Raw genomic sequence first — 13,885 nt, forward strand, 5'->3', positions numbered from 1 at the left:
ATAGCATATTTGTAACAGACACCATACAGTAGTCATTCCATTATATATTTTGCTCTGTTATAATCCCATCTTGAAATTGAATCTACTGCTTTTACCTTTGACTACTTACGTTTCCTTAAATACAATCCACTTCATGGCAATGTGGTTACTGCCTGCTGTTGGTTTCCCCTACTATCAAGTTTTTGTTTAGGCTCCTTAGGTGAGAACTAGATCTAGAATATGAGAGCCTCACCCCCCTAAATACTCTCTTGGACATTCTGGGATAAGTAGCAATGACACAATTTGTCCAAAAACCTCTTACCATAAGCATATTTCTGGTCCATGTATTCCAGTCTACAAGAGGTAAGCTGAATAATTTCACACAACACTAATTCAACATTCACATTACCGTGATCTCACTCAGAAAAGATTCTTGTTACCCACAGGCAGTTTTTGATCAGAAGCATCACTCCCTGTCCACTCCTATCTTTCTTTAACACACACACTGTTCACTGAAATGAAATTCTTCATTTCAAATCTTTGAGTGATGGCATGTCTCAGTAAGCCCAACCATGTCAGCATTATTTGCCCTAATCAAAAGCTCAAATTCAATAAATCATTTATTTTGTATACAATACTCCTTTCTAAAATCAGCAGGAGGTTGGGAGGACATTTCAGTCACAAATGTTAGAGAAAATGTTAATATATACATCTTAAAAAAATAGTATTAGCAATAAATATATATATATATATATATATATATATATATATAGTATACGTAGCATCCTGACAATGCGATGAAATTGACACTAACTTGTTTTTAATGATGTGAGTGTACTGACCCAAAATTTATCAAGATACATAAAACAAATAAAAATCATAGTGGACACTTAGAGCCTAAATGGTTATCAATTTCTTATATTATCATTCAAAACTCACTGCAAGAAAGAAATACTTTACTTACTTTCGTTTATCAAACCAAACAGCTTCATATCCCTTCTGTTGTAAAGCTGCCATCAGTACATTAACATCATAATTGCCAAGTCCAAGCATGCTCTTGTGTGGGTTCACAAAATTATCAGGAGAAAGACTATCAGAAAAAAAAAGTAATTTAACAAATTAATGATGAAAAGAATTTAAAAATTAAATAAGTACTTAAATACTTAAACAAGTACTTACTTAAATTTATCATAAATATTAATAATATAACTTTAAGCATAAACAGCTACAAATCACAGCTGTTACATTATTATTATTAGCCATATGGTGCAAGGAAGCCTGAGGCTTATGCTGCACCAGCCAAAAAAAAAAAAATTTCCCACGTTACACTGAGAGAGAGAGAGAGAGAGAGAGGGGTAGAAGGGAATCACCAAGAAAGCAAGAAAGAGAAGAATTATGATATCCAACTCAGGACCCTGGGTTTGCCAATCCCATACTCACCAGATGTGAGCCTCTGGGGTAAATCAGGGAAATATTCTCATATTCTGGCAGAACTAAAATATAAGAAGCAGTGAATCTGCAGAAAGTAACTGCTGTCAAAGGTTAATGTAAAGTGGACAAAATTACGACATCTAACCTCTTAGAAAAATAATTGGGCAAACAGCATATTTCAGAGGTGGATGATCATGAACATAAACAGCAAAAGTTGATAAACCTTCACTCTAAGATGGTGAACCAACTTCAATTTAAGCTACTGCTCTGAGGATATCTGTAACTACAAACTGCTGAAATGTTAGCCGAAATTTACCATTTCAGCAATTTGTAGTGCTCCTCATTCAAAAAATCACTTAAACTTTTTGACTTTCTCTTTGAAACTTGAATTTTTCTAATCTAACTTACTTGCCACTCAAAATTTTTGAAAAAGTGATCCAGTCATAAATAGCCCACAACACTTTGTACATACTATCAGATCAGAATATGTACATACTATCATCCACAAAAGATCAACTATCTACAAATCTTCTGGATGCCCTTTTCAGAGTACAAGCTCTTAACAATGGGTCCTTAATCTTTCTGGACATAAAATCAGCATATGACAGGTCATACCTACCAACTCTGTTGACTTCAAATACTAGTTCAAACTGCCTGGCACCATACTGAAAATTATGGAAACAATCATATTTCCAAGATAACATCTCCAACTTTCAGGAAACCTTTAAAGTAACAAGAGGAAAACTATCAGCAATCCTTTCTAGCAACAGTGCTAGAATCATTCTTTTTATTTTATTTCCTATGCTAATGACCTGAAGTTCTGACTTCAAAATAACCCCATCAGATCCATGCTATAAACCTCAAAGATTTATATGCATGTCAACTGAATTCTTCAAAATACACTCAGACAGCAATTACCAGAGAAAGAGTTAAAAACTATATCTAAATTTTTGTCAGAGGCATATAGGTATAAAGAGTGATGTTCCACACAATGAAATTATGGCACACCTGAGATGAGAAGCTCATCTTAAATCTTACTTCAACAAGAGAGAAAACCTATGCAGCATTGTGATCTATGTGACAGAAGTTGATAGGAATGCATAACCCATTACTGATCCTAACTTGCACCACAACACTTTGTACATACTATCAGATCAGAATATGTATCCTAATCATTAAGATTGGCCTTCTGCCAAGTGACAATGAACACCTACTGATAAGAGAAGAAAGTTATTATACAGCTTGCAAAATTTGCCCAAGAAGTTTTTGAACTAAGATGCCATATCTTAAGACAGGCATTAAACCCTCTGCCAGTCACTGGCACACCACAAACTAACCAACCACTAGCATAGGCTCACAGCCACTGACAGATGAGTGACAACACCAACCTTAAATTGATTCCCCCGCACAGACTTGACAATACCAAAATAAGTTCTAACACCTGATTAGGCTTGAGACCCTGTTGTGTTGGGAATGTACAGTGCTAGCCCTAAATGTGCTTGAAGTGACAATGTGTATTGGGTGTATATGTGAGTGAACGGGTGAATGCGTAAAGAGTGAATCGATGTTTTTTCTATATATATATTTATATATATATATATCTCACTTTGGTGAAATTAGCACTGGCATTAGTAGATGCATATGATGAAAGAAAGCAAGCCTATACAGCATCAGCCAAAAAACCCTTCAATTTCACCCAACCATAAACTCCAAATGTTTGTCTAGTTCTGGCTTGAATTTATTTAAGCTGTCAACGTCTACAAGGACAGATGGAAGTTTGTTCCAGCAATCAACCACTGGCTAAAGGCAAATTTCCACACATCTATTCTACAACTGTCTTTCCAAAATTTGAATTTATGTCCCCTCACATGACTAATCTGGGCAAGAGGAAGAATCCCATCAGCACTGAGCTTGCTCAAACCATTCAAGGCCTCACAAATGCCTAGTCTCCAGACACTGCAATTTGCAGAACTTAAGTCTTTCTTTATAAGAGCAACCATTTGTTCCATTCGCCAATCTCGTTGCCCTTCTCTGTACTTGTTCAAGCAGCTCTACATCCTTCCTAAAATGAGGCCTCCAGACCTGTATACGGTACTCAAATTGTGGTCTGACCATTGCCGTATACAAGGGGATAATCACCTCCTCAGCAAAATTCCTATATATCATTGACAAAACTCCATGACCTGCTCTGGCAGCCTGTCTGCACTGCTCAGAGAACTTCATATCTGACTGCACAATTACCCCCCAGGTCTTTTTCTTTCTCTACCACCCCGTAGTATCACACTATTGATACACAACAGAGTTACTTGTTACCCATATGCAGTACTTTACATTTGTCAATGTTAAACTTCAGTTGCCACCTATCACCCCATTTTTCTGCTCAACTTTTCTAGATCCTGTTGCAGTAGCATATTGTCAGTGTCATTAACAACCCTGCCAACCATCTGCAAACTTGGACAGCCTGTGCTAATCCTGGGGAGGTGTTTTCCATCCTCCCCACTTCAGGTAGCCCTTTTAAATAGTTAGGACCTGATGGCCTTAGACCTGGGGATACATTTTTGGAGAAATCTGGAAAATAAATATTATGTAACAAATTTAGCCCCACTAGAGGTAACTAGCTAAACTGTAGAATGAGCCCACAAAAAGTTGGGCATAAGGGTAACTTTATGCCTAATCCATTTCCACCTATAGACTTAACACGGGGAAAGGAATACACTTTGGGGGGGGGGGGAGAGATGGGAACTGGTTAAAACTCCACAGGTGTAACCTCACCTGCTGATTACAGATGGAATTGTCCAGCTACTTCTGGTTCCATATTAGCCTATGGTTACTTGTTTGGGTGGCCACTGGTTAGGTTTGTATGAGAGAATTGTAACAGCATAAAAATTTGAGGTAATTCTGGACACAGATATATGTGGTATACTTGTAATTAATGCCCCACTCCCTCACTTTCCCATCCAGTGGCTACTTCCACACTTTAGTCAGAAATGGTTTCATACTAACCTATGGTTATACTAGAAAGAAGCCCTACTCGGTTCTGAACTGAAGGAACCTCTATACTCCCTCAAAATTACAGACAGTGATAACTTTGGCCCAACTTTCCTTTCTCCCACCTCTGGCATACTTCCCCAGATTTCCATGCAAATCCATGCCACTCATGGCAAGTGAGGAAGGAAAAAAGCAGAGCAAGCATGCTGGTGTGAATGTCTCAAGATGTCTGGATGGGCTAGGATAACTGCCTTTCCTAGGTGACCTTTGCCAGCTTAAAAAAAAAAGAAAGTGTATTGTTTTATTTCCACAGTGCTGTGGCATGAGGAACTGAATGAATGCTTGAGTAAATCCTAAAATATTCCCACTGAAGGCTAGCTAAGAAGTATAAATGTAGTATGTATGATTTGGTCATGTGTATTAACTGTGCAGTGACCAAGTGAGTGCTATGTCAGTAGTAAAAAAAAAAACAAAAAAACTTAAAATCGTGTGTGACGTTCATATTTGGGCCGTTGCAAGAACGAGTGAAAGGGCAAATGAGAGTGTGAATGAAAATCTTTGTCTTGTCTCTCACTCACACACACACACACACACACACTATTTGGCCTTACAGCAGAGATGGGGGAATTTGGCCTTACAGCGTATTGCATTCAACAGAGAACTACAACTCCGTAATCAGAGAACTGATTAGGGAGTTGTAGGAAATCACCTGTAACATTTCACCCTAAAACACTATGTACAGCGTAACCCATTGCTCAGAATAATCTGTCATTACATACTGAATGTGCATTATCACTTTATGCATCAGAAATATGGTCCTCTTCCAGCCTTCTACCTAAACAAATTCCTTTGATTACAATACTGGATACTAAAATGGGTGAACAGGGTGGTGAGTAACCTTCTCAATAATTCCAATTCCACATTCATCCATCGATTCTTCAAACAAAATCTGCGGCCCCACTCTCTGGAGATAATGGATAACTGCAAGAAAATTCAATCATGCAGGGATTAATGGGCAGAGTAGATGCTCTATCTGTAACATCTTTTACCCCTGGATAATTTCCAAAATGATCTTTCCCTTTTCAAATGAAAGATCATCTTGACACAAGTCTCTCTCTTTGGCCAACTCTTACAGACCTAAATCCTGGATAAATAAATACTTCAAAGATAAGCTTTGCTGGAAAAAATTTATCAGCTGACAAATCGAATTGAAGGACAGAACCACCTGAAGAAAGAAATGTCACCAAAGTGATCAGTGCCATCACTACCAATGAAAACAGAGCCTAGTTTTGAAGTTAGAGAGAAGTGTGGAATGTGTGGAATGTGCAAACATTACTTTATCCTTAGGACACTGAACTAGAACATGCACAGGAAAGAACTGTCCATGCAAGCCAATGTATGTTCATAAATAATGAAAGTTACTGCTATGGATAAAGACATGGTTGAGCAAGAAAAGACAGACAGACTGGTTATTAATGGACACTGCTCTTCATGGACTAATGCTTTTAGTGGAGTTCCCCCACCAGGATTCATTGCTGGGCCCATTGTTTCTTTCTATATTTATTAATGACCCCGAGAAGATGATCATGCTTAATATCCAAGTTTGCAGGTACAAACGTTGGCAGGGTGATTAATAAGAGTAATCAAGGTAAACTACTGCAAAAAGATCCAGAAAAATTAGGCAGATGGGGTTGAGAAATGGCAGTTGATTTTTAATACTGGCAAATACAAGGCACTGTATATGGGTAGCAGTATTCACAGATTAACATACCAGTTATGTGGTACTAAAAAGGAAAAAGACCTGGGGGGGGGGGGTCATTTGTGCAGTCAGATATGAAGTTCTGTAAGCAGTGCAGACAGCTGATGGGGTTCTCTCAATAATAAACAGGAATGTTGCTATCAGGGATAAGGAGGTGATTATCCCATTGCACAAATGAATGGTAAGACCAGTGGTGAGCTATTATGGGCTTGCATGGGCTCGCAAGAGCCCATTGTTATTTTTTTTGAAAATTTGTGAGCCCATTGTTGAAACAATCATTTATTTTACAAATGAAATCCCGAATGCAATTATTGAGTATCCAGAGCCAAAACTACGGTGGGGTGAGCGGGGCCCCATTCAGCATTTTAATGATGCAATCGATCAGTTATGTATTTTAAAATTGCTTCATTTTTGATATAATTACAGTCGGACCTCTGTTTAACAAACTTCTTTATAGCGAATTTTTTTGATTCCCCTTGGTAATTAAATTTAAATAGTTTCCGTTGAACGAAGAAAATTTCCATGTAATGAATGGATTAGAAGAAAATTGTGTATGCATTGTTCTTACCTCTGGCCTTTAGGCAATTTAGGTAATTAGAAAGTGCGAATTAAGGGTGAAAGGGATTACCATATCACTATGTTAGTGGTGTCCGTAAAATCTATGCAGTCATATACCGAGAAGTCGTGCTAGTCAATATGCTTTCCATGGCCAGTCAGAAGATTAAGAAGATTCTCGATACAGATTATAGCCTCTGGTCAACCTGTGTTGTGGTTCCCCTTTACTCCGACATATGGGCATATGTTTTTCGGAGAAGTGAGTGATCCTTGCCTTCCAGTAAATTTCCCCTGTCTATGTTTACATTGTCACAGTAGCTGAATATCTGTGTGATTCTGACATTTTTCACTGTATTCAAAGAACTAGTGAGAACAGCAATGTAGAGGGGGTGGGATTGAGGCAACTAAGATATTATATAAACTTTACGAAGATGAAATGGATGAAAGATTTTGAAACTTTGTCAAGCATTTTTTTAGAACATTTAAAAAATGTTCTAAAATATAATGGGATACAGGCAATAATTAAAAAAAAAACTATCACCAATCTCCAAAAAACTAGCGCGAATTAAGGATGATTGCTAAAGAACTTCTGGAATGAGCAGCTTGTAGCTTGCAGATGGCCAATTGTGGGTTGGAGGAATTATCCCGCTTTGTGCAAACATTTTGAATCAGAAGTTAAATAATCCAGGATTATTAAATCTACTTTTAAATTTGGAATTTCTTAACCATTTAGTACTAATGATCACCATCCTGCAGGGGCTCTCTTACCTTTCAGAAGCTTTACAGAATCACTACGGTAAAAGCAGATAAGTTAATTATTCGAACTATCAATGCTATTGCTAATTTCAAAAATTTTTAAGGAAATTATGAAGCTAAAATTGAGAGCACGTTGAAGTTGAAAGAATTTGAAGGAATCAAAATCGAAAGTAAAAAAAAAAATTATGACAAGTTATTAAATGCATTGTTTTATCCTTAAAGGATAAGTTATTAATGCGACTGGGTGATTTTAAATTAAATAAAGAAAATAATGATACCATTGAAAGAAATTTTAAATATATGCTACCTGAAATCGTGGAACGTGAAAGAACTTTCATCTCAGTTACAAGACGGTGAAAACAGAATAAGAAATTTAAGTTTTCTAATAAAATATGAAATAAAAATAGAGTTTAGAGATTTTGTCAAAGACAGTTTATCTTTAAAATCGAGTGAAATTTCCTTTTCAATTAAAAAAAGCCAGAAATATCTTTGAAACCATTGCAATTAGCAGTGCTGAAGCTGATTGAGCTTTCAGCATAATGAATAATATTGTGACAATTAAACATGTTGCAGATTATGATGACCATACATCTAAATGGAAAAACCATTGCTTCAATTTGATCCGAATTGTTACGTCAAATCATTCCTCTGTAATCATCGCTCAGCTATTGAGCAAAGCAGATGGACAACAAATATTAATAAAGAAGTAAATTGTATATGGCAATTTTTAGAATAAATCTTTCTTGAATATCTGTGAAATAATTTTTTTTCATGTAATCTGTGATTTTTGTGTACTTTTTCTAGAAAGTTTGTTTTTTATGTAATATTTGTTTTTATTGTGATAGTTTTTATCTTATTTGTGATATGGGAAATATTTCATGTTATTTTTTATTTGCAATATTAAAATTTTATCATGGAAAAAATATATCCATTATATTTCCCTGGTTGTTAAAAAAAAAACGGATGAATAAAGTTGCACGTGTGCCGGGCACGCACAGTAGATGGTTTATGTGAAGCATCTTTCTCGTTTCTTTTAGGTATTTTGATTTGTATATATCGATTACGAAATAAGAGCTTTTTTTATTGTAAATATTTTATTGATCATTCACAGATTTTCATAATTCCTGGAAGACAAGATACAATGGATTTATGATAACTAAAGTAAGAGATGTATACTTGTGAGTGCAACATATCTAAATATCTCTGTAAAATAGCACCGATTGATGTACTGATCTTGAAGTTGAAGCGACATATGCAGCTGTTAGGGTACCTAACAATGGAATGTAACGAAAATTGAGATGAAAAAAGAAATTGTTAACAAATATTCGTATTGTTGCAATCATACTTACTGCAGTAGTAACTTCAGGAAGCATGATTGTGACATCATACTATTCAAAAATTCTAAAAAGTTGGAACTCCAGACACTGTCGTGTATTCCGTTATCATTGTAAGGGGTGGCATGATGACCAGGTTTTTAAGGGGTTTATTTTATTTTATTTTATTTTTTGGATAAATCTAGGAACCTTTTACACATTCACTAAATCTGCCCCTGATTCGAGATATCATACCGGTCATGAAAAATGCATTACGTGCTCAAACCACACTACTAGTAGTGGGAAGCGCCTCTAGTGGAAGCCAAGGATGACGTCGCTTCCATTACCGATCAAATTTACTCGGTAGAAAGTCAGAAAAAACTGTGAGCCCATTGTTAAAATTTCGCAGCTCACCACTGGGTAAAGCTGCATCTTGTGTACTGCATACAGGTCTGGAGTCCTTGTTTTATGAAGGATGTAGATCTGCTGGAATGGATGCTGTAATTGGTGAAGGGAACAAAAGAGTGGTCTTACCAATAAAGGAGTTAGTTCTACAAATTGCAGCATCTGGAGACTATGTGATCTGATTGAGATGTTTAAGGCTTTGAATGGATTAAGCAAGCTCAATGCTGGTGGCACTTTTCTTCTTGCTCAGACTACATATTTGAGTAAAAATTCAAACTGAGGAAGGATGGATGTCAGAAGTTTGCCTTCAACCAGCAGATAGTTGATTGTTGGAACAAATTTCCAACTATTTTTGTGGAAGTGGGTAGTTTGAATAAATTTTAGGAAGAACTAGACAAATTACTGGAGGGGATAGACAGCTGATGTGAGATTTTTTTTGGTGATCCTTTATAAGCTTGCTTGCATCATTTGCCACTACTAATACTAAACATTTTTGAATATATTGCTTGAAAACATTGTTTGTAGAGAAAGTAGAGTTCTTATTCACTTTATAACTGACCAATTTACATAATCTCTTCCTCCCCCCTCCCACCTGTGTGCGCATCATCTATTGAATGTATGCCCTTCTAGCTGATTGTCTGTTAAAGGGTGATGCTACCTATGAGAAATATTTAATAACTTTCCTAACAGTAATTTTCTTTAGTGATTTTAATGTTCACAACACCAGATGGCATCAGGTAACCTGCGCTGCGGTTCAGTTTTTGTACCCGACAGGTCAGGTGTAGTTCCAGTTTTTGAATGTAAATAATTTAATATAATAATATCAAAAATTAATAGATTAAAATTATACAGGGTATCTCAAAAATATTGGTACAAACGTTTAGGGGAGGTAGGTAACATCTAAAGGAATGTGAATCACATAGGAACCCATAACCAGAAACGTCACGGGAAAGTAGTAGCAGAGGCACAAGAAGCAGAAATGACACAAGACAGTAATTAGTGGCAAACATTTATTTGACATAATATTAACAATGGAGTACAAGATGGATGCATTTCATGATGTTACAAAAGATGCTCGAAGGTTCCACCATGAGACGCGATGCATGTGTGACACTGACGCAGCATGGATTGGCGGACATGGTCGAACACACCTGAAGTTTCTTTGACAGTAGCAGCAGCGCAGACGAGTCTCGCCACGAGATCCATACATGATAGATTTGAGGGCCCCACAGAAAGAAATCAAGGCTCGATAAATCAGGTGAGTGTGGGGGCAGGCAACGGGTCCACCAAGGCCAATCCATCGACGCCCAAAACGCCTGTTCAAATGGTCACAAACACACCTTCCATAATGGGCAGGCACCCCGTCACGTTGAAACCAAATGTTGCATCTCACATTTGCTAGAACATCGTCAAGTAACCCTGGTAGAACTTGTTCAAGAAAGATCCGATATTTAGCGGAGTTCATGCGGGATGGTAACAGGTATGGGCTGACTAAGCAGTCACAGACCATACCTGCGCACACATTTATTGCAAAGCGATGTTGTGCCGCATAGGGGTGCACACTGTGTGGGCCCTCTGCTAATCCATACACTAGGTGCATGTCTGCCAGCTCACAGTTCGTATGTCAATGCATGCTCTTCGTGCGGCGACTACTGCTTGAACGAGTAAACCAGAAATTTTTCCTCTCGCAAACTGATGAACAGCGCCGTGTAACGACTTACAGTGACGTTTCCGGTTATGGGTTGTTGTTGTTTGGTTTTTAGGAGCATTATCAACTAAGGCCATATTGCTCCGGGGATGTGTGGTGGTCATTCTCTAACCTTTCCGCATCCTCCGTATTTGGTGGTAACGAGCTCAAACCCCGGTCTAATCAAGAAGCGTGTGCTACGCACTGCTGCTCCTGCCCGCCTGGCTACGCCGGTTATGGGTTGCTATGCTATTCACATTCCTTTAGATGTTACCTACCTCCCCTAAATGTTTGTACTAATATTTTTGAGACACCCTGTATATTAACATACAATGTATCACAGTTTTATTTTGTAAATTGAATTACAACGCAGACAGGCTGCCAGGACAGATCATGGAGATTTGTGTCAATGATATACAGTAATTTTGCTGGCAGGGACAAGGAGGTGATTATCCCACTGCACAAGGCAATGGTCAGGACACATCTTGAGTACTGCATACAGGTCTGAAGGCCTCATTTTAGGAAGGACATGGATCTGTTGGAACAGGTGCAGAGCAGAATGAAATTAGTGAGAAGAATAAAAGGTACTTTGCAAGCCTACTAGGAAAAGCTTCAGTTCTACAAACTGCAACACAGTGTTGTTTCCCCTCATGTACCTGTAAGGAGAACTGACTGAGATGTTTAAGGCTTGGAATGGATTAAGTAAGATGAATGCTGATGGAATCTTTGTCTTGCTCAGATTACACACATAAGAGGGCATAAATTCAAACTGACAAAGGATGGCTGCAAGGTTGGGTTTGAGAATTTTCCTTTGGCCAGTGAGTGGTTGGTTGTTGGAACAAACTTCCATGTAGTGTTGTAGAGGTAGGTAGTTTGAAAAAATTCAAGGAAGAAGCAGACAAACTGTTAGAAGGGATGGACAAATTTATTGGAAGTGTGTCTCTTCTTTTTTTTTTTTTTGCTGTTGCTGTAAAAAGTTGCTTTCTTGCATTATTTCCCGCTATTAATACTGAATCAAGGATTGAAATTGGAGGGAAGATTCTGGTAGACATAAGTTCCCATTGTAGTTTTGGCCAATTAAGTGATCTGCATAAATTATACAGTATCCTCCAGGTCAATACAAGTTAACATTTTTGGGTATAAAGTTATATCCCGTCTTTGTCAAGTTCATTCTTTGCATCTATTGCAGGACAAGAGAGATTTAGTTTTTTCCATCCCTACCAACAGTGCAGACAGCTGAAACCAGAAACTTAATGTCCTGTTTCCACACAACAACTTACAAAAACATTTGTAAAATGAATTATATTATGAACAAGTTTCATTCTTTATCTGAATTTGTTTTTATTTTTTTTGTATTATATACAATAAAATATTAATATTATTGATTTTTTTATTTTAATTTAAACCAAACTACCGCTTTATTATTGACTTATAAAAACTTTTATATGAATTTTCTCAACACAACTTTTTTTTTTGCAAGCACAGTGGCAATCTTTGGCAAGAGTGCTATCTAACTGTTGATGGACCTGGACCTGAATAGAGTGGACCAGTAAATCAGAGAATCTTATAATGGGGGATTTTAATTTTCCTGATATTGAGTGGAATTTCTGGGTTGGACACTCGCATACTAGCAAGGCTTTTGTGGATTTATTGGATGATTGTTTTCTACATTAGCATGTTCGGGAGGCAACTAGAGGGAGTAATACTCTTGATTTGATTATCAGTAGTGATTTTTCATGCATTAAGAATCTGCAGATAAAGGAACCACTAGGTGGCATTGATCAGTGTGCTGAAGTAGGGTTTACTCAAAGAAGTAACTACCATCGGGTAAAGGGAAGGGTTTTTGCTTTAATAAAGGCAACTACGGTGGTCTGAGACAGTATTTAAATTCTATACGGTGGAACCAACTGATGACGTTACCAACAGCAAATTCAAAATGTGAGGCATTCAAAGAATTAATCTTGGAAGCTACTAGGCTTTACATACCAACTAAGAAATATTGTTCAAGGTTTAGGCCTAAATGGATGTCAGATGAACTAATGAAACATGTGGCAGAAAAGAAAAATGCATGGGATACATATAAATTAACAGGTGACACAGAAGGCTATGATAGATATAAGTTGGGCTGTAACCAACTCACAAAGGAGATTAGACAGGCAAAGGCAGATTATGAGAAATCTTTGGCAAAGGATGCAAAGAAAAACAGCAAAGAGTTCTTTACCTATGTAAACTCCAGAAGGAAAGGGATGAATAAGATTGGTCCATTGGATATTGATGGTTCGACTGTTGATGATCCTGCTCAGGTAGCTAAAAACTAAATGAGTATTTTGCATCTACATTCATACATGAGGATTTATTCAGGGAGGGGAAAACCAGATGTGAATTAAACTCTGGCAGTGAGCTAGATGATTTTGGAGAGAAAAGTGGAGGAGAAATTGTTGAAATTAAACATAAAAAAAAGCACCTGGGGTGGATGGAATCTATCCAGTTATATTAAAGGAGTCAGCAAAGGAAGTAAGCAAACCCTCAGCCATAATTATGACAACTTCCTTGGACACAAGGGAGGTACCCATGTACTGGAGATGTGCAAATGTGACCCCAATTCACAAAGGAGGATCAAAGGGTGACAAGTAACTATAGACTGTTAGTTTAACTTCTGTTCCAGGGAAATTAATGGAGGCACTGCATAACCAAGACAAAGACGAGACAAAACTTCAGTTATAGCTCGGACACAGCATGGTTTTGTTAAGAGAAAGTCCTGTTTGATCAATCTGATTGGATACTATGATGTGGTCATAAAGGAACTGGAAATCAAAGAATAACTTTGATATCATATATTTGAATCTTAGAAAGGCTTTTGATACTGTTGCACATGGAAGACTGCTGCACAAATTGGAGCACTGTGCATTGGAGGCACATTACTGCTATGGATAAAGGGATGGTTGAGTTGGAGAAGACAGAGAGTGGTAATCAATGGCCACTGCTCTTCATGGAGTCCCTCGGAATTCAGTG

The 13,885-nt window shown here is 37.4% G+C and overlaps 1 protein-coding gene across 1 annotated transcript in view; it reads right to left on the minus strand.

The window, feature by feature from the left end:
• Positions 1–13,885, minus strand: part of LOC150076722 (josephin-1-like) — a 103,065-nt gene that overhangs the window by 25,452 nt on the left and 63,728 nt on the right. Inside the window, exon 4 of the mRNA XM_090386315.1 lies at positions 944–1,069. Coding sequence (XP_090242441.1) covers positions 944–1,069 — 126 coding nt within the window. The remainder of the gene's footprint in view (positions 1–943; positions 1,070–13,885) is intronic.

The sequence above is a fragment of the Mastigoproctus giganteus genome, chromosome 12, assembly GCF_048544385.1.
Source record: "Mastigoproctus giganteus isolate SK-2022 chromosome 12, ASM4854438v1, whole genome shotgun sequence".
Classification (NCBI taxonomy): Eukaryota; Metazoa; Arthropoda; class Arachnida; order Uropygi; family Thelyphonidae; genus Mastigoproctus; species Mastigoproctus giganteus.